A 21,799-nucleotide genomic window follows, 5' to 3' on the forward strand; every position below is an offset into this window, starting at 1 on the left:
ATTTGAGAAGTTGGAACAGCTACATCTGGTATTGAGTGGTTGTTAGTCATTGTAAAACAAATACATCAGATTGGCCTCCCAGATTAATAGACTGGAAAGGTGAACTGGAACAGGGTGTGCTGGTCTGCTTTAAGAAAAATATATATATTTTCCACTTAAGTCGGCATGTTCATTAGCAATCGTTTTGCACACCTTTTATACAATTCTGTTTGCACACCGTGTTGTGCTCATTTTCAAGGTTGAGCAAAACTTTTCTCAGGGGAAATATCCAAACGTTTAAATACCAACATTATTGTTTATCTTGTGGAAGTATATCTACAAGGGGGCTGGCTACTTTCTGAGCCTTTTGTTTCCATATGTGCAGGACATTCGAAACGAAGGCCCGACAAATGTGTAAGCTCTGATTGGAGGAGCAAGACAAAATAACACCCCCACTGTAGCCAATGAACGTTCACACCAAACAAGGATGCTCGAATCAGATTGGGCCGTGTTGTCGTGCTTTAAAGCATGAGCTGCTGGGTAAACTAGTATAGTCGCAATCTAAAAAAGATCATTTTTGAAATTGGATCATGAGCTGCTGGGTAAACTAGTATAGTCGCAATCTACAAAAGATCATTTTTGAAATTGGATCACGCACTGGTCCATCGCCACTACCTTAATTAACTCAAAGGTGAGTGAACAATGTTAACTACTTCAAAATAACTAGATTTAATATAGATATCATTCCTAGTTTTCCTGCCCTGTTCCAGAGCCTCCGTCACTCATGTGCGGCGCTTGAACAATACTAGCGCCCTCTCATTCCTGCTTATTAAAATGTATTACTATGTTATTTTTAAAACTAGTATTCGTTGAATGTGTGGTGTCGAGTAGCGTAGAGAGACTAGAGCATGTAAAACTAGTGAGTGACATGAACAAGCATGATGAAATACCAAATACGTCACGGAGTGTTACACCGACAAGTATGCCGCATTCAAAGCAACTGGGATCTCATTCAAGATAACCGGGAACTCGGGGAAAAAAACTAGACCCGAATGGGAATATCGTTTTGAACGATCATAATAGCAGCAAAAAAAATGATGAACTTGTTAACTAAAGAGTGTTTATTTATTTGGAAGCACAGGCTTGTCTGTGTAGTCTGCTCTATCCACTAATGCTGAATATATGACTGACACTTGACTAGATTGACTACATATAATCAATAACTAGAACCATACATATGTATAGTATTCAATCAATACTAGATAGTGTAGCCTGTAATTGCGAAACATTTTACGTTTGCGAGTTTAATATTGGATGGGGGAGGGGAAATGACGTGGCTTAATTCGCACTGCCGTAGACTGATGTAAGAACAGTGTGTCCTGGTTTAGCCTCTTTGCGGTAGGGGCTGTAACACTGAGCTGGATGTTACATCCAGTAGAGATAGCATCCAGCTCATTTATATCCGGCTCAGTTTTACATCCAGGGCATTTCCATTGAGAAGGACCCATAAGCACCAACATTAATTTCTTAAGGGCATATCAAATTGGGTGTCAAATGAATGCTAAATTTATGTTTTGGGAGAATTAAGAAATGGATACATTAAAAAACACATTTTTAAAAATCTACAAGTAAGTAAATCTTCTGTAAGTTTAAGAAATATTGCCTTGTAATTCCTTTACTATGAACTTTATTTTCTCATTTCTCTCATGAGGTGGCAGGATAATGAAAGTTCAGAGAAGTTACAAATAATGGTAGAGCAACCAAGTAGTTATAGTGATTTTACTGATATACATTTGGTTTATGAATGAAGTGAATGAAACCTGTAATTCCTTTACCAAATTGGACATGGAATTACTGCAACTGAAATGGCAACAATGGGAAATCCATGATAGTCACAAACCACAGTTCGGTCACATGCTGCTGTCCTCCCTTCCACTGGCATACTGTTATGTTCAGCTCAATACTGTTTTCTTTGTCTTTCTGTCTGGTGGTCAAAACAAGAGTTTTAAAACAGTCTGTGTCTAGACAACCTCTCGCTCACTCTCCAGTTAACATCAGCTCTTACTGACATCTACCCATGAGCCCCCTCTTTCCATCTACTGTAACCAGCATCCTCACCGACCGACACCAGACATCCATGGATGGAAGGTGTTGGAAGGTGGACCTTCCCCCCAGTGTGGGAACCTGCTCCAGAGCGCTCAGGACTTCATCAATGAACTCTCTGTACTTCGATCTGTTCGTCTTTCCCTCGATCCTGACTAGTCTCCCAGTCCCTGCTGCTAAGAAACATCTCCACCGTATGATGCTGCCACCACCATGCTTCACCATAGGGATGGTGCCAAGTTTCCTCCAGATGTGACGCTTGGCATTCAGGCCAAAGAGTTCAATCTTGTTTCCATCAGACCAGAGAATCTTGGTTCTCATGGCCTGGGAGTCTTTAGGTGCCTTTTGGCAAACTCCAAGTGGTCTGTCATGTGCCTTTTACTGACGGGCTGCTGTCTGGCCACTTTACCATAAAGGCATGATTGGTGGAGTGCTGCAGAGATGGTTATCCTCCTGAAAGGTTCTCCCATCTCCACAGAGGAACTCTGTCACAGTGACCATCGGATTCTTGGTCACCTCCCTGACCAAGCCCTTCTCCCCCGATTGCTCAATTTGGCTGGGTGGCCAGTTGTAGGAAGAGTCTTGGTGCTTCCAAATGTCTTCCATTTAACAATGATGGAGGCCACTGTGTTCTTGGGGACCTTCAATTCTGCATAAATGTTTTGGTACCCTTCCCTTGATCTGTGTCTCGACACAATCCTGTGTCGGAGCTCTACGGACAATTACTTCGACCTCATGTCTTGGTTTTTGCTCTGACATTCACTGTCAACTGTGGGAACTTTATATGTGTGTGTGTGCCTTTCCAAATCATGTCCAATCAATTTAATTTACCACAGGTGGACTCCAAGTTGTAGAAACATCTCAAGGATGATCAATGGAAACAGGATGCACCTGATCTCAATTTATAGTCTCATAGCAAAGTGTCTGAATTCTTAAGTATAGAAGGTATTTCAGTTTTTTTTGTTGCTTTGTCATAATGGGTTTTTGTGTGTTGAATGTTTTTTTAGAATATGTCTGTAACGCAACAAAATGTAGAAAATGGGAAGGGGTCTGAATACTTTGTATGCACACTCTCGGAAATCTCTCAACCAGGTCATTTGACTATGAAGGCCTGATTCACGCATTCTCCTCTGAACAATTAATGTTGAGATGTGTCTGTTACTTGAACTCTGAAGAATTTATTTGGGCTGTAATTTCTGAGGCTGGTAACTCTAATGAAATGTTCCTCTGCATCAGAGGTAACTCTGGTTCTTCCTTTCCTGTGGCGGTCCTCATGAGAGCCAGTTTCATCATAGCGCTTTATGGTTTTTGCGACTGCACTTGAAGAAACTTTCAATGTTCTTAATTTTCCGTATTGACTGACCTTCATGTCTTAAAGTAATGATGGGCTGTCGATTCTCTTTGCTTATTTGAGCTGTTCTTTCCATATGGACGTAGCCCTATTTGGTAAAATACCATCTTCTGTATACCACCCCTACCTTGTCACAACTCAACTGATAGGCTCAAAGAAAGAAATTCCACAAAATGAACTTTTAAGAAGGCATTCCTGTTCATTGAAATGCGTTCCAGGTGACTACCTCATGAAGCTGGTTGAGAGAATGCCAAGAGTGAGCAAAGCTGTCAAGGCAAAGGGTGGCTATTTTGAAGAATCTCAAATATAAAATATATTTTGATACTACATGATTTCATAGTTTTGATGTGTTCACTATTATTCTACAATGTAGAAAATATAAAAAATACGAAAAACCCTTGAATGAGTAGGTTTAAAAAATTAAACTTGTTTGTGTATCTATATATAACACCGTGCCTTCAAAGTATTCATACCTCTTAACTTATTCCACATTTTGTTGTTGCAGTCTGAATTCAAAATGGATGAAATATAAAACATTGGTTCAGTGTTATTACTTTGCTTTGGGGAGCCAAGATGCTGGTGGGCAAATGTCATGCATCAATATGGCACTGTGTTACTAACCCAACACATCATTAACATTTTGAATCTCTCAAAAGGATTTTAGTCACAATAGAAGTGTGAGATGGATATCTTGGCGCCTTCCTGTGAAGAATGGGTTGAAGAAGTGCCTTTTGGGTATGAAAGGCTGGGTGTTGGAGGTGGTAGTCTCTTTCAAAGTTTTGGTTGGAAGGCATGTTTAAATCAAATCAATTTTTATTTGTCACATACACATGGTTAGCAGATGTTAATGCGAGTGTAGCGAAATGCTTGTGCTTCTAGTTCCGACAGTGCAATAATATCTAACAAGTAATCTAACCTAACAATTTCACAACAACTACCTTATACACACAAGTGTAAAGGAATGAATATGTACATAAAGATATATGAATGAGTGATGGTTCAGAACGGCATAGGGAAGATGCACTAGATGGTATAGAGTACAGTATATACATATGGAAGTGGCATTGTTTAAAGTGGCTAGTGATACATTTATTACATCAAGATGGCAAGATGCAGTAGATGGTATAGAGTACAGTATATACATATGAGATGAGTAATGTAGGGTATGTAAACATTTTTGAAGTGGCTAGTGATACATTTATTACATCAATTTTCCATTATTAAAGTGGCTGGAGTTGAGTCAGTATGTTGGCAGCAGCCACTCAATGTTAGTGATGACTGTTTAACAGTCTGATGGCCTTGAGATAGAAGCTGTTTTTCAGTCTCTCGGTCCCAGCTTTGATGCACCTGTACTGACCTCTCCTTCTGGATGATAGCGGGGTGAACAGGCAGTGTCCCTCCCTCCCGTTGGGGGCATGTCTGACATCACGTTTTACCACAATGTTTATCTTTTGCAGAGCAGTGTGGAATGTGGACAAGGTCAAAATAACAATCTCTTGAGTAGGCTCAACATTCCTCCACAAATGTAAAGGTCTAATAAGTGAGCACCCTTTTGCACACATGGGTGATTTGTTAGTTTTGTATTTGATACACTAGTGAATTATCAACGTCTCAAGCCTACCCCTTCCATCAGCACACAATGGTTGGCTGTTCAGGCAAATCCGGCAAATGTTTAAGTCTCAAGCATTCCCTCTAAACTCTATAACATTTTCAAATTACCTTACACACGTTGGAATGGACAGTATCTGTTTCTGCAGACTGTTCACCCACTGCAGACTGTGTTCACCCCCCCCCCCCCCCCCCCACACACACACAGCTGTTGCTGGTGTCGTGTTGCAGGGTCAAACACCCACATATCAGCTTTATAGATGTCGTCAAAAGAGTGCACCTATTAATAGTAGCTGTAGTAGAAGATTGTGTGGTGTTGCTGTGTTGTTTTCTCCAATGTCGGTGGCTGTAACTGAAGTAACAAGTTTTACTTTTTATCTGAGTGTTCACTGCTGCCTCCTTCTAAAGTACTCAGTCTTGGAAGAGGTTAACACTGCTGCCTCATTCTAAAGTACTCCGTCTTGGAAGAGGTTAACACTGTAGGCTAACCAGTCAATCGTGTGTGCCGGCCACGTGTGTTTGTGTTCCTTTCCCTAAACACTCTTAACAGCTGGTTGTAGAGTTAATGCATGCAGACGTGTGTGTGTGTGTGTGTGTGTGTGTGTGTGTGTGTGTTAGCTAGGGTTGGGGGGTAACTGATTACATGTAGGCTTATCAGTTACTTTTACATTCATCATGGACGTTTGTGAAAATATATATAATGACACCTTTCTGTTTTCTCAATGGCATTCAATTCAGCATTGAAAATAGGTGTAAGTCTAAGGTTTTATTTCCGCCAGACCCAGTCTGGCTACAAGTCCGAGGCCTCTTTGATGACACCAAATGCGTTTGATGGATATTGTTTGTCTTCTTGTAAAGCTTCCTTAAGGGGAAAGTAAAACAAAAGTAACAAATGAATCGTAATTATGTTACGGAGTTTGGGTAATCCAAAAGTTACGTTACTGATGACAATTTTGGACGTGTAAATAGTAGGCTCACACTAGGGTTGACTCGGCTATGTTATGGCTCGGCTATGTTATGGCTCGGCTATGTTATGGCTCGGCTATGTTATACAACCGCCATATTTTGGTGGCCTTGGTGAGGAGCTCGCAAGGAATATGTGGCATAGAGTAGTGGGAATGCTCAGCCAGGTAGAGGAGAAGCAGCTGTGTTCTGTTTGCTAACAACTCAACTGTTTAGCAGCTTTGGTAGGCTACTTCTTCTTTTTAAACCAAACCCCTTTAGTGCCACTGTTGTCCTCACAGACGCAACACACTGCATAGACTGATGTGACGTTTCTCTTGCGCTGAGTGAGTTACACTAGTGTCTACACTGTGTAACCTATATAGGATACCCGTGTGAGAATCTGGGTTGGAGTGTATAGGCCTGTGGGGGGAGCATTATGTTCTCCCTGGCAGTATTCACCTGAACGTGTCCTGTTTTGACCGTAATGTAATGATGTATAAATCAACTGAATGTAACCTCTATGTATGTGAATGTGTTCTGTTATTAGTTGAGAAGGATCCCCTAGCCTATGCTGGTACATTTTACTAAAGGAATTTGTATCTGTCAGCTACTGTTTGTTTGTCGGACTCACTCATTCTCTATCTCACCCTCTCTCTCAGGTGAGCCATGCCTTCAGTTCCCTCCAGCATAGACTCTGTGCACCCTGTGTCCTCCGTCTGCCCCCACGCAGCTATGCTTCACAACAACGCTACCAAGGCCAACGGAGACGCCGCCATTTTGAATGGGGGGTCCAAGGTCAATGGAGAAGCAATGGAGAACTTGGGGTTGTTCAACATGAATGGATTGGCCCAAGTGAATGGGGAGGAGGGGGAGAACGACCTGGAGAACACAGTCACAGGCACTGAGGAGAGGCAGTGGATCCGTCCTGATCTGCCCAGTAGATGCACCTGGAAATTGGGCATGTCCTCTGCCGAGTCCCCTCACTGCCACTCTGCAAAGTGAGTCACACACACACTTATCACGAACAGGATTTGCATGTTTCCCAGCCTTTTTATTGTAGAGAGAGCTGATGGAGGTTTGTGGTCAGTGATCATTCATTTCTCCACCCCATGAACATGACGGAAATAGATCCGCAGCATTTCCACATACTCTGCTTATCCTCCCTGCTCTTCAAACACCTCTAGTTTACATAGTCCACTAATTTCCCTTGCTAATTCCCCCTAGTTTACATAGTCCACTAATTTCCCTTGCTAATTCCCCCTAGTTTACATAGTCCACTCATTTCCCTTGCTAATTCCCCCTAGTTTACATAGTCCACTCATTTCCCTTGCTAATTCCCCCTAGTTTACATAGTCCACTCATTTCCCTTGCTAATTCCCCCTAGTTTACATAGTCCACTCATTTCCCTTGCTAATTCCCCTCACTATTTCCCGTTGCTAAGATATAGTCAGTCACCTGCTTGCTTCACTAGCAGGGAGAGAAAATAACCAATATATTTGTTTTTGAGCAGCAACCTAAAAGCATGATTTTGGTTTGCCATTTAGCCAGGCTCCATTTTCCTGCATATTGACACACCTGATAGAGCCAGAACCACAAAGAGGACCAAAGCCTGTGGGGCTGGTCTTTCTGACTTGGAACCTTTGTAGGAACCCCGTGTGAGTGGGAAGGGTTGGGCAAGGAATTTGGTGTTTCACCATGACTTGGCAGTTTCCGATTGTTTTGAGGAACACTGAAAGGAACCCTTTGGACATTTTGTCCTAGGGGATAAGGGTGTGTGCATGTGGTATGCTCATGCTGAGTGTCTGGCATTTATCTGGAACAGTCTTGCTGTTTTGACAGTAATCTCTCCATTCGATCAATTTATGTTGTTATATATATTCAATATGGCATCAATAACTCTGTGCGGCTTGGCAAAGGCTTTGTTTATGTCTCACTACCAGAACGAATCCAGAGGCTACCATGTTGTGAAATAAACTCTCGATGTCCCAAAGACCGTATCGTACTAAGGGTACAAAAGTAGCCAAGTTACACAAGTTTCCATCTCTCATATGAAACAACTTTCAATACTTAGGCGTGAACTTACCCATAAAAGGGAGTTTGCTTTCTTTTTTCCTCTTTTTCTCTAATTTGTGAATGATCATGGTTTATATAGATTGCTCTCCTTAACTGAGTCTCCATCCCATCCTTACCTCTCAGGACCGAAGCCCCCAGAATTCTACCCAACATCCTCAGGAGGATTGGAGACACACCTTTGGTCCGCATGAACAAGATACCCAAAGCCTTCGGCCTCAAGTGTGAACTCTGTGAGTATTTCCACACATACAGTCAAAGGGCATGACACCCGCTGAGCCTAAAGACAACCAGAGAAAGGCCGTCTGTATTTGAATATCCTTGTTTGTGTTAACAGAATGTCATTTATCCTATTAAACACAAAAACAATGTTTCAAGTGAGAGTTAGGCAGGACTGATGCTGAAAAAGAAAGGACATTCTTGTCTACTTCACCCATATTTTGTGTAGTTCCAGAAGTTAGCGTAGAGTCTTTGTAGCAGTGTAGCTATCTAGATTTTAAATTAGTTGAACTACCAACAAGCTACTGCAAAATGTAGTTTAATTTCTAGTTGAACTACATTTAGTTCACTACTCCCAAAACTGCTGATTTAGCTGTCTTCCCTACAGCTATTTCTTTTTTTTTTAAGCAATAATCCATAATTCCAGTGGTCGAGGACATGACAGTGGGAGGAGGGTGATGGTGGAAGGAAACATTAAGAGGGGAAGGAGGAGAAAGTAGCAGATACAGTGGGGCAAAAAAGTATTTAGTCAGCCACCAATTGTGCAAGTTCTCCCACTTAAAAAGATGAGGCCAGTAATTTTCATCATAGTTCAACTATAACAGACAAAATTTGTTTGTTTTTTTCTCCAGAAAATCACATTGTAGGATTTTTTATGAATTTATTTGCAAATTATGGTGGAAATTAAGTATTTGGTCACCTACAAACAAACAAACAAGATTTCTGGCTCTCACAGACCTGTAACTTCTTCTTTAAGGGGCTCCTCTGTCCTCCACTCGTTACCTGTATTAATGGCACCTGTTTGAACCTGTTATCAGTATAAAAGACACCTGTCCACAACCTCAAACAGTCACACTCCAAACTCTACTATGGCCAAGACCAAAGAGCTGTCAAAGGATACCAAAAACAAAATTGTAGACCTGCACCAGGCTGGGAAGACTGAATCTGCAATAGGTAAGCAGCTTGGTTTGAAGAAATCAACTGTGGGAGCAATTATTAGGAAATGGAAGACATACAAGACCACTGATAATCTCCCTCGATCTGGGGCTCCACGCAAGGTGAGCAAAAATCCCAGAACCACACGGGGGGACCTAGTGAATGACCTGCAGAGCGCTGGGACCAAAGTAACAAAGCCTACCATCAGTAACACACTACGCCGCCAGGGACTCAAATCCTGCAGTACCAGACATGTCCCCCTGCTTAAGCCAGTACATGTCCAGGCCTGTCTGAAGTTTGCTAGAGAGCATTTGGATGATCCAGAAGAAGATTGGGAGAATGTCATATGGTCAGATGAAACCAAAATATAACTTTTTGGTAAAAACTCAACTCGTCGTGTTTGGAGGACAAAGAATGCTGAGTTGCATCCAAAGAACACCATACCTACTGTGAAGCATGGGGGTGGAAACATCATGCTTTGGGGCTGTTTTTTTGCAAAGGGACCAGGACGACTGATCCGTGTAAAGGAAAGAATGAATGGGGCCATGTATCGTGAGATTTTGAGTGAAAACCTATCAGCAAGGGCATTGAAGATGAAATGTGGCTGGGTCTTTCAGCATGACAATGATCCCAAACACACTGCCTGGGCAACGAATGAGTGGCTTCGTAAGAAGCATTTCAAGGTCCTGGAGTGGCCTAGCCAATCTCCAGATCTCAACCCCATAGAAAATCTTTGGAGGGAGTTGAAAGTCCGTGTTGCCCAGCAACAGCCCCAAAACATCACTGCTCTAGAGGAGATCTGCATGGAGGAATGGGCCAATATACCAGCAACAGTGTGTGAAAACCTTGTGAAGACTTACAGAAAACGTTTGACCTCTGTCATTGCCAACAATGGGTATATAACAAAGTATTGAGAAACTTTTGTTATTGACCAAATACTTATTTTCCACCATAATTTGCAAATAAATTCATTAAAAATCCTACAATGTGATTTTTCTGGATTTCTTTTTCTCATTTTGTCTGTCACAGTTGAAGTGTACCTATGATGAAAATTACAGGCCTCTCATCTTTTTAAGTGGGAGAACTTACACAATTGGTGGCTGACTAAATACTTTTTTGACCCACTGTATGTGGCGATGACATGGAGACTGGGTTAAATTGGAAGTGAGGGAGAATGAAATAGACCATAGAGTGAGGGAGAAGTTCTTCAGACTCCTCCTGTAGTACAGTTAGCCTCTGTATTAGACTCCTCCTGTAGTACAGTTAGTCTCTGTATTAGACTCCTCCTGTAGTACAGTAAGCCTCTGTATTAGACTCCTCCTGTAGTACAGTAAGTCTCTGTATTAGACTCCTCCTGTAGTACAGTAAGTCTCTGTATTAGACTCCTCCTGTAGTACAGTTAGTCTCTGTGTTAGACTCCTCCTGTAGTACAGTTAGTCTCTGTATTAGACTCCTCCTGTAGTACAGTTAGCCTCTGTATTAGACTCCTCCTGTAGTACAGTTAGTCTCTGTATTAGACTCCTCCTGTAGTACAGTAAGCCTCTGTTTAGACTCCTCCTGTAGTACAGTTAGCCTCTGTATTAGACGACTCCTGTAGTACAGTAAGCCTCTGTATTAGACGACTCCTGTAGTACAGTTAGTCAGTAGGACTGGTTTCCTACAGGCCTCGCTTGCTATGAATACTGCTATTATTGTAAAGTCAACATATAGCCTCCTTTCCCCTCATTAGTCTGCTAGGCTCCACTGTATGATTGTAGGGGTCTTGTCTCAGGTATCACTCTGGGTGGAGCGGGTTTGGCCACCTGAAAGTCCCTCTGTTCTGAGGGAATAAGTAACCTTTCTGAGGGCTACAAGGTGGGGAGGGAGGGGGGCTGGAGAGGGACAAGGTCTTGTATCTGGTGTCACTAGGCTGAATTGTCAGTTACCAGCTTACCATCCACCGGATGTGGATTCTGGGGGAAATGTTCTTGCCATCTCTTTTTATTTATTTCACCTTTATTTAACCAGGTTGGCCAGTTGAGAACACCTTTATTTAACCAGGTAGGCCAGTTGAGAACACCTTTATTTAACCAGGTAGGCCAGTTGAGAACACCTTTATTTAACCAGGTTGGCCAGTTGAGAACAAGTTCTCATTTACAACTGCGACCTGGCCAAGATAAAGCAAAGCAGTGTGACAAAAACAACAACACAGAGTTGCACATAAACAAATATACAGGCAATAACACAATAGAAAAATCTATGTACAGTGTGTGCAAATGTAGAAGAGTAGGAAGGTAGGCAGTAAATAGGCCATAGAGGCAAAATAATTACAATTTAGCTTTAATACTGGAGTGACAGATGTGCAGATGATGATGTGCAAGTAGAGAAACTGGGGTGCAAAAGAGCAAGAGGATAAATAACAATATGGGGATGAGGTGGGCTATTTACAGATGGGCTGTATACAGGTACAGTGATCGGTAAGCTGCTCTGACAGCTGATGCTTGAAGTTAGTGAGGGAGATATAAGACTCCAGCTTCAGATATTTTTGCAATTTGTTCCAGTCATTGGCAGCGAATAACTGGAAGGAAAGGCAGCCAAAGGAAGTGTTGGCTTTGGGGATGACCAGTGAAATATACCTGCTGGAGCAGGTGCTACGGGTGGGCATTGCTATGGTGACCAGTGAGCTGAGATAAGGAGGAGCTTTACCTAGCAAGGACTTAAAGATGACCTGGTGCCAGTACGTTTGGTGACGAATATGTAGTGAGGGCCAGCCAACGAGAGCATACAAGTCGCAGTGGTGGGTAGTATATGAGGCTTTGGTGATAAAGCGGATGGCACTGTGATAGACAACATCCAGTTTGCTGAGTAGAGTGTTTGGGGCTATTTTGTAAATGACATCGCCGAAGTCAAAGATCAGTAGGATAGTCAGTTTTACAAGGGTATGTTTGGCGGCATTAGTGAAGGAGGCTTTGTTGCAAAATAGGAAGCTGATTCTAGATTTAATTTAGGATTGGAGATGCTTAATGTGAGTCTGGAAGGAGAGTTTACAGTCTAACCAGACACCTAGGTATTTGTAGTTGTCCACACATTCTAGGTCAGAACCGTCCAGAGTAGTGATGCTAGTCAGGCAGGAGGGTGCGGGCAGCGATCGGTTGAGGAGCAAGCACTTAGTTTTACTAGCATTTAAAAGCAGTTGGAGGCCATGGAAGGAGTGTTGTATGGCGTTGATTATTGTTGTTATAGCATCAGGTAATTTTAAAGACCACGACTGGGTATTCTGCCCGGCGCCAGCGATTGAACCGGCAGTACATTTCTTTGATTGGCCAATGACTGGTGAAGTACAGTAATACCAGACGGTTAATAGTAGGTCAGTTTTGGACCACCATCCACATGTGTTATTTGGGTTCACTGCATGTGAACCATGTCACGGTCCTCAGTCTAAATATCTGAGTGAGCCAGTGAGTTATTTTATATATTTTTTTTACGGGCTTAATTGTTTAAAGCCAATCTCTGGTTGATTCCCATGGCTTAGTGAGACAAAAAGTTCTGTTTCCATGGCACTTGCATGGATTTTCATGTGATTCGGATTTACTCTTTGGCTGACTAAGTCCACAGTGGATTTGGGGCCGTTTGGCACAGATTCAATCGGCTATTGTACGTGTGAGTGAGAAACGCTGGACCTTTGGATGACCTCCCCACCTGAATTTTTCCAAATCTGCTCATGCCAGCTCTGTCTCTTCCCATAATCCTCGTCTGTGGCAACTTCTACTGTACTTCCTGGCATTGCGAAGGGGCTTTACAGTTAACTTGTACACAGGGGGATTCTGTTTAAGTTTTCTCTGTGGTATATCTAAAGTACACAATAACATCATAATATAAGCAGCTGCAGTACATATTGATGATTCAACATTTCCTTAAATCCTCTCTCTTTCTCTCTGTGTGTAGTGGCCAAGTGTGAGTTCTTCAATGCAGGGGGCAGTGTGAAGGACCGTATCAGTCTGAGGATGGTGGAGGATGCAGAGCGAGCTGGCATCCTCAAACCTGGAGACACCATCATCGAGCCCACCTCCGGCAACACCGGTACGTGTCTCTAGGATTCCCTGAGCGCTATAAACAGGCTTATTCTTGGACAATGGGGAGGGGGGGAGGGGAGGGGGGGGGGGGGGGGGGCAGCAAACTACCTGCCTGAAAACACTCCTGCCGCTTATGGACATATTCCACCACCACGTATCAAAACACACGTCACTCACAGTGGAAAGATTACACACCCAAGTCAAAGGAATTAGGTTTTTGTTGTTGTTAGTGTGTGTGTGTGAGAGAGAGAGAATTTAACATTCAGTTTTGCCTGGTAATGTCAAGTAGTCACTGAGACCTCCCAGCCTACCTTTAACATTAGGATCTTGTCACTGTAGCCCTGTGTTCTGCAGTATGGTGTTCTGCTGACATGACCTGTTATTCACATCTGTATTGACTCCTCTCTCTCTCTCTCTCTCTCTGTGTGTTCTGCAGTATGGTGTTAGGCTGACATGACCTGTTATTCACATCTGTATTGACTCCTCTCTCTCTGTGTGTGCAGGTATTGGTCTGGCCCTGGCCGCTGCAGTTAAAGGCTATCGCTGCATCATCGTCATGCCTGAGAAGATGAGCATGGAGAAGGTGAGACTGGTGTTTGTGTATCATCCATGCGTAGGCATTGGAATGTAACTAAATGTAATCTAATCTTGTGTTCCCAGGTGGATGTGCTGAGAGCCTTGGGGGCGGAGATCGTGCGTACCCCCACCGCCGCCCGTTTTGATTCGCCAGAGTCCCACGTGGGCGTAGCCTGGCGTCTGAAGAACGAGATTCCTAACTCTCACATCCTTGACCAGTACCGTAACGCTAGCAACCCCCTGGCCCACTACGACACTACTGCCGAGGAGATCCTGGAGCAGTGCGATGGTGTGTGTGTGTGTGTGTGTGGTGTGTGAATGCGATGGAGAAATTGAGTGAAGAATACCTACTTCCTCCTACTCTTCTAATAGACCTCTCTGCGCCACTCTGCCCTTGCAGGTAAGGTGGACATGTTGGTGGCAGGAGCTGGCACAGGTGGCACCATCACTGGCATCGCCCGCAAGCTGAAGGAGAGATGCCCCAACATCAAGGTAGGCACCTAGTCACTTAACACAACGTCCCAGATCTATAAGAAGGCAATATATCTGACTAGAATGTTATCGCTCTGTACTTTGTCAATTGAATTCCATTCAGTCTTGTAGAGCCAATTCCAAACTCATTTAGCTGAAAGTATACAACAAGAGTTCAACTCAAGGCCCACAGTTATAAGGCCTGTTGGGCCGAGTCATAAAGTAGGATCATAAAGTAATATTGCATCTCCCGTTGATGAATAAAGCCATATAATGTGTCTCAATGATAAAAATGAATACAGATCTTAAGTTGCCTTTGTGTGATTATTTATTACCATGTTACTTTGGCTTATTGATGTAATGGTTTAGTTAACAGTGTTCTGTGTTGTGTAGATCGTGGGCGTGGACCCTGAGGGTTCTATCCTGGCTGAGCCAGAGGAGCTGAACATGACAGACAAGACCCAATACGAGGTGGAGGGCATCGGATATGACTTCATCCCCACCGTGCTGGACAGATCTGTGAGTGTGTGGCAGTGATCTGAGTTGAGCGGTGTTTTCTACTCTGCATACAGTAACGGTCACAACACACAAGTGGAAGGAAAATGACTCCTAAGATAATATTGTATATGATCGCTATAGTAGAATGCATATAAATGTTTCTCTCTGATTCAGGTAATTGACAAGTGGTATAAGTCCAATGATGAGGAGTCCTTTGCCATGTCACGCATGCTGATCAGGGAGGAGGGGCTTCTTTGCGGTAGGTTGACATCACACACAATGATTGGTGCTCCCAAAGAGCAAGGGTCTCTCTCTTTTTTTCTCTCGCTCTGTCTAACTGTCTCTCTTTCTAGGAGGTAGTTCAGGCACGGCCATGGCTGCAGCAGTGAAGATGAGTACAGAGCTGAAGGAGGGCCAACGCTGTGTCGTCATCCTGCCTGACTCCATCCGCAACTACATGTAAGGGCGGGAAGAGGGGGATGAGTGGAGGAGGGAGATTGAACAGGAAAGGGGGATGGGGGGGTTAAATGTGTGGAGAAGGAGCATTAACATGCCAAGTGTTTTTAACAGGGTATGTAGTACCAATGTTGTGAGCCTTGAGTGTGACTGTTGTAATCCCCCCCCCCCCCTCGCCAGGTCTAAGTTCCTCAGTGACAACTGGATGTGTGATAAGGGCTTTCTAACCCCAAATGACCTGATGGTGTCCAAATCCTGGTGGTGGAACCTGACTCTGCAGAGTCTGAACCTGTGTGCCCCTATCACCGTGCTGCCCTCCGTCAACATCAAGAAGACCATCAAGATCCTCAAGGAGAAGGCCTTCGACCAGGCACCCGTCGTTGACGAGTCCGGGTACGCTTTTCCCTGGTTACCATGGTCACCTGTTTGTCATTCAGGCCGAGTGTCAATGTACCCTATAGTGTGACTGTTAACAAAACATTAGTCCCCTTGACAAGAGGTCAATACAGGCATTTTATTAATCAGCGTGTATATGTTCATGATAGTTTCATTCACAAGCAGTTCTGCTTGTATTCAGGTGTCATAATGCTAATTACCATATTCTCTCTCTCGTCTGTGTAGCATGATCCTAGGGATGCTTACCCTGGGCAACATGTTGTCTTCTGTGCTGGCTGGGAAGGTCAAGGCGTCTGACCCTGTCTCCAAGGTGCTCTACAAACAATTCAAACAGGTCAGTTCCCTTACCTACATGCTCAACAATATGCCACACTCTCACAAGAACACTTCAACTCAACTGTGAGCTGCTAAATAAAGTTCTCAAACTGAAGGCTATCTTTGAGGAGAGCAGGGGTACTTAACTACTATTTGAGAAGGTCCAGTCACACACATTTCCTAGATGGCAAAGGTCCGGATGGATACTGCAATTCTCCACATTTTTCTATGTCTTATGGCATGCTCATATGATACCTGACACAACAAAATCATGGGTGCCCCTGTGGGGTCAAGGCCTGTGGGAATGTCATCTGGCCATGATAACTACAAGATTGCTGGTTATCCTAACTTACCTACCTAGGTAACATGGGATTTTTGATCAACTGGACATTTGACGGTTTTACGTAGCTCTAAGGTCTGTCAGTGAATGACAGAGGAACCTCCCCTGTTCTAGATCTGAACTGTGGTCCGCCTGTTGTAGTTTGTAATTCTCATTTGTCCCACTCTCCCCCCTCAGGTGCGACTGACCGATAACCTGGGTAAGCTGTCCCGTATCCTGGAGACAGATCACTTTGCCTTGGTGGTGCATGACCAGATTCAATGTAAGTTTACCCCTCCTTCCTCTCTTCCATCAACCTTAATCTTCCTGTCTTTCTCACTTCCTCTTACTCTCTCACACTTCCTTATCTCACCATTTCCCCGCTATCTTGTATTGCTCCTTCTGTCTCTTTTCCACCACTGATAGTTACCTTTGTCAGACAGTAGAGAAGAACATTCCTAGCAACACCTGCTGTCTTCGGTTGACCCTGAACTGGCCCTCCTACAGGGTCAGGGGTCATACCTGGTTCCTGTCCAGGTAACCTGTCCGCTGCCATAGCAAACCCCCACCCGGCCAGAGGCAATGTGGTGCTTGTTTTCCCTCTGACTAGCTTGCTGTTCAACGTTAGGGGCTGTTCATCAGTTTGGTCAGATAAGCCTGCAAAAATAAAATCACAAGTCGTTACATAGCATATTTGTCTTTCTCACAGCCTAGAGAACACAAGGCGTAATGATGCTGTCTGATCTTCGGTTTTGTGGTCTAGTAGATTAACACGGTGTGTGTTGGGTGACAGGGTTTTGGTGCCTGGCAGTGCCTGGCCACCAGTAGAATAGGGCAATACCCAGACTGTTGTGTAAGCATAGACAAGGGGATTTAGCTTAATATGCCATCATGCTTTTTGTCAGCCCACCACCACAACTTCACCAGAGGACAAATAAATGTTTTTCATCAACTATCATTTACTGAGACATCCCAAGGACAAGTGGTTTTTCTTGACAATGTGCCCTGAGCAGGAAAAACTCTGTCCCTCAGCTATGACTAGGCACCCCCTATGCTCCCTATCATATTTTACTATGTTCATCCTATATTCAGTGTTCCTTATCTAACAGCAGGGGTCTCTTCGGAACCTGACTTTCATTGCGACCTAACCCTGTCTCTCAAACACAGGAAGCTAGTTGCATAACTTCTTGTAAACTGATATGGTTAGATTCAGTATAATTGCCGGCTATTGTATAATGCATTGCTTCATTCTTGGATAAAGACCTTGGGAGGTTTCAACTTCCTTTATGGCAAACATTCCCATATGAAAAAGGGAGAATATGTTTAATTGGATAAGTATTTTGACATACTACATAAATTATCTTTCATGCAGGACACATTTCAGTGGTTTTACAACTCTTCTCCTATTTGTCAAAAATGTTCTCTTGCACCTAAAGTCTTATCTCAATAGTACTATTACCCCTCTCTCTGTCTCGCTGTGTCTCTCTCTCTTTCTCTCCCGTCCTCTGTCTCTCTCTCTGTGTAGTCATGGCGGACGGCTCCTCCTGTCTGAGACAGATGGTGTTTGGGGTGGTGACGTCCATTGACCTACTCAACTACATCACCACGCGCGAGAGGCGGGGAAGCGCACGGGAGCGCACGATGTCGGAGTGCTCCATGACATCTGAGTGCTCGCTGACCGACGAGCTGTAACCACTTTCTGTTTCCTGTGCGTTGGAGGAAGTGACCCACCCCCCAAATATTGACAATGAAGAAGAAGATGTAGACTTTTAGGAGGTTGTGGTTTAATCTTAAAATAATTATTTTCCAACCTTCTTGGCTACAGCTGTTTTGTTGTTTTTGTGATTAGAATCCTAATTTACTGTAGCCTTTGCTGCGATTTTAAGTAATTTAGCTGGTTTCAGATACATAGTTTTCCACTAAACTTTAAGGTATATAAATTACATTTTAAAGTGTGCAACTATACGTTTCCATCTGTCTTGCCTCTTCATTATTGAAATTATTAAAAAGAATAGTGTTCCTGACTTGATTTTATTGCAGAGGATACTAAAACATTAGAATATGCTCGCTAGACTAACGACTCAGTAAATTTGAATCTTTCAGCTAAATGGTCATCTACCTACCATTTTGTATTGCATTGAGATTTCTATGTAACTGATATGTGAATGTGACTTCCATTTTAGTGGAGAACAGCAAAACATTTCTGAAATTTGCTGTCGCCTTTTAGACTTAAAAGTGCATCATAGTTTTTCTTTGATACCAACAGAGTTACATTGCCATCTAGTGATAACTAAAGACATAGTATGTGCCTAAAATTGTCATTTGGGTTCATCAATCTGAATTGAATACCTATTCAGTATGGAAAAAAATAGAGGTGTCACATTGACAACATTCAAAGAGAGAGGGTGTCAATGAAGGGTACCTTCTTTTGTTTGAAGGGTTTGGCCTTGAAGGGTAAACAAGCACACAGCGTAGGTCAGGCCAAGGATAGGTGAGTTTGGCACAAAACCAAACTGTAACCCAAACAGTATGACTTGTGTTGGGTCATTTTTTTTTCTTGTATTGAAACAAGACATTGAATAGTTGGCTGGTTGAAAGTATTTAAAGTAGCCATACAGTGCAGGTCTTTTATATCGGCCTGTCTGGGGCAGGTTGGGTTGTTTTGACCTTTTTTTTGCTACTTTTCTGTTCTGTTTGACTTCCTGTTTTAATCATGACTGTGTTATGTTATGTATGACAATGGAGCTGTTATGATCTATTCATTAACTTACATCCACTAGCAGAGATGGAGGGGTAAAATATGACTTTAGTGTCATATTTGCGTGAGGTGGAGCATGTTATGAAAGTGATATTTGAACAATATTCCCTGTCATTATTTCCACTCTGGGTTCAGCTGTTCATTTCATATTTCTCTTGATTTGTCAATTTCAGGTTATTTTGTGACAACTATTATTACTGGCTTCCATTAAAGGCCCTTTCTCTTGAGCAAGTTTCAAGTTGTATTAGTCATACTGTATGTACGTGATCAGTGGTGACCAGTCATTCAGGCAAAATGTTTTGAGTTAATAAAGCTGCATACAAGCATGGTCTCTATTTTTTGTTTTGTTTTCTTGAGTAAGGCAGCTCCAGAATGCAGGTTTTTCAGCCTAGCTCAGTGCCTTCTGTGTTGGAGGGGCAGCCAGTGGAAAATACAGAGCGTAGGGGTTGGTAATTGCGCCGTGATTGGCTCACTTTTCTTTTACTCATGGGGACACTGTTATCACAATCTACAGGGAGAGCTAGAAAGTTCAAGCCCCTTGGGTGCTGCCATAGATTTACATTAGAAGTGCCCATCCAAGAAGGCTCAATGTCATTGGCCACAGATAAAATGACATCAAATCATGTTATATCTACCGTAGCCTTGATTGGATGGATAATTTCAAAATCTTAGCTAGCAAGCTAGACGAGCAGTCATCTTCATGAATCATGTCGTCAATCTACTGGAAAATCCTTTTCAATCCAAAAAATTCTAGATAAACTTATCAGTGCTCATCGGCCATTGGACATAAACATTACCCAACAAGTTGTAAATTGCAAATTCAACAATGAGTGGTTTGGAAGGAATCAGTGGCTAACTGCAAGCGTAGCAAAGCAATCACTATTTTGCTTGCCCTGCTATTTGTTGGAAAGGGTGTGTGGTCCAAGTCTGGTTTAAGGGTCTCTTTTCCAAGTTTAAAAGGATAAACATTCAAATGCAACACCACAGGCCAGAAAAGGTTGAATACATTGGCCATGCTGTCAATCAGTGAGTTCAAGACAACTGGGAACTCTGGGGCTCTGTTTGAGCTTTCATTGTCTGCTTATATGCCCCCTTAATGTATCCTACGGTTCAGACTTGGTGTACAGGGAGAATACTGTAAGAACGGCCCATATTCTGAATTCTGTCACTGTATTTCAAAAGTGCTGAACAAATAGTTTTTTTTGACTATGTCCGTCTTAGCTCATTCATATCTTCATCGACATTAGTGTTTGCCTCTTATGCACTCATCATTCCCTTATGCCATTGTTTGTACATCTCAATTGTCAGTAGAAACCACATTTGTTTAAACAAGTCAGCCATATCAGCTATGTTTTTTTAATTAGGCAGTAATTGAGGCTGAATTAACTGTTTCGCTGCCAGAAAAGGCTTTGCTAATAGCCAGGTGTAGTGGCACTAAATAGTGCTAAACTAAAGCTCTGCTGTTGGGAGAGCTTCATGTAGGTCCTAACAGTTTTTGGGCACCGTTTGTCACCGTTATAGTGCAATTAATGTATTGGTTAGTGTTGTGTAGTGGCTTGCCCCATCAAGATTTATGGTAAAATCGCCACTGTACGGGATACACATGGTATACACCGTCCGACAGAATGCTTACTTGCAGGTTCCTTCTCGACAACGTAACAAGAAATGATAAAAGATAAGAATACAAACAAAAAGTAAATGGCTCAGTAGAATAGAAAACATTTTAGCATAAGTATAATACAGGAAGGCACAATTTATTGTCCAATGTTTACACGTTTTGTGGAAGAGGGAATTGGGGGGGGGATGTTTAAATTGCACATCATTGAGCAATAAGAGTCTGGTACCAGCAGAGGTGTATGTGTGTGCTAAGGTGTGAGGGTCAGTGCAGGTGGTCAGTCCAGTTCAAGTGTTCACCAGTCTGATGGCTTGTAGATAGAAACTGTCTCTGAGCTTGTTGGTATCAGACCGACCGTAAGGGAGTGAAAAACTTGTGGCTGGGGTGTGTCGGGTCCTTGATTATGCTGCAGGCCTTCCTCAGGCACTGCTTCAAGTAGATGTCCTAGATGGGTGGGAGCACGGTCCCAGTGATGAACTCGGGCATATTCACCACCCACTAGAGGAGGGCCTTGCGGTTGTGGATGGAGCAATTCCCGTATCAGGTCGTGATGCAACCGGTCAGGACGCTCTCAATGGTGCAGCGGTAGTATTTGGAGAGGACCTGGGGTGGCATGCCGAATTTCTTCAGAGGCCATAGGAAGTAGAGATGCTGTTGCATCTCTACATTGGCCATGTTCTGTTATAATCTCCACCCGGCACAGCCAGAAGAGGCCTGGTTCCTCTCTAAGTTTCTTCCTAGGTTTTGGCCTTTCTAGGGAGTTTTTCCTAGCCACCGTGCTTCTACACGAGCATTGCTTGCTGTTTGGGGTTTTAGGCTGGGTTTCTGTACAGCACTTTGAGATATCAGCTGATGTACGAAGGGCTATATAAATACATTTGATTTGATTTGATTTGTTGCGCCCTCTTGACAAGAGTGATGGTGCTGTTGGTACATGTCAAGTCCCCATGATGTGGACGCGGAGGAACCTAAAACTCTACTGCAGTCCTGTTGATGTAGATCAGGGTATGTTCCCTGCTATGCTTTCTGAAGTCAACAATCAACTCCTTTGTTTTGTTGAGAGGCTGTTATCCTGGCACCATAATGCCAGTTCACTTACCTCCTTCCAATAGGCTGAGTCATTGTTGTTAGT

The 21,799-nt window shown here is 43.1% G+C and overlaps 1 protein-coding gene across 2 annotated transcripts; it reads left to right on the forward strand.

Annotated features, from left to right (window-relative positions):
• Positions 1-453: 453 nt before the first annotated feature.
• Positions 454-19,379, forward strand: LOC109870002 (cystathionine beta-synthase). 2 transcript variants are annotated; one of them, XM_020460321.2, is made up of 14 exons: positions 454-670; positions 6,646-6,984; positions 8,183-8,289; positions 13,136-13,270; positions 13,767-13,846; positions 13,924-14,128; positions 14,240-14,331; positions 14,704-14,829; positions 14,983-15,067; positions 15,162-15,267; positions 15,445-15,657; positions 15,886-15,994; positions 16,493-16,577; positions 17,820-19,379. In XM_020460321.2, the coding sequence occupies exons 2-14, from the start codon at positions 6,653-6,655 to the stop codon at positions 17,984-17,986; spliced, it is 1,842 nt and encodes a 613-aa protein (XP_020315910.1). In that variant the 5' UTR covers positions 454-670; positions 6,646-6,652; the 3' UTR covers positions 17,987-19,379. The 2 variants fall into 2 exon arrangements, with proteins under 2 accessions (XP_020315910.1, XP_031655828.1); XM_031799968.1 differs by lacking the exon at positions 454-670 and adding an exon at positions 4,149-4,168.
• Positions 19,380-21,799: the final 2,420 nt, after the last annotated feature.

Source organism: Oncorhynchus kisutch, linkage group LG2 (genome assembly GCF_002021735.2).
Source record: "Oncorhynchus kisutch isolate 150728-3 linkage group LG2, Okis_V2, whole genome shotgun sequence".
Lineage (NCBI taxonomy): Eukaryota > Metazoa > Chordata > Actinopteri > Salmoniformes > Salmonidae > Oncorhynchus > Oncorhynchus kisutch.

Coding starts and splice junctions, on each gene's coding strand:
- LOC109870002 (XM_020460321.2), top strand. CDS start 6,653: ATGCCTTCAGTTCCCTCCAGCATAGACTCTGTGCACCCTGTGTCCTCC. Junction 14,830..14,982: donor CCACCGTGCTGGACAGATCT/GTGAGTGTGTGG, acceptor TCTCTGATTCAG/GTAATTGACAAGTGGTATAA. Junction 15,068..15,161: donor GGAGGAGGGGCTTCTTTGCG/GTAGGTTGACAT, acceptor CTCTCTTTCTAG/GAGGTAGTTCAGGCACGGCC.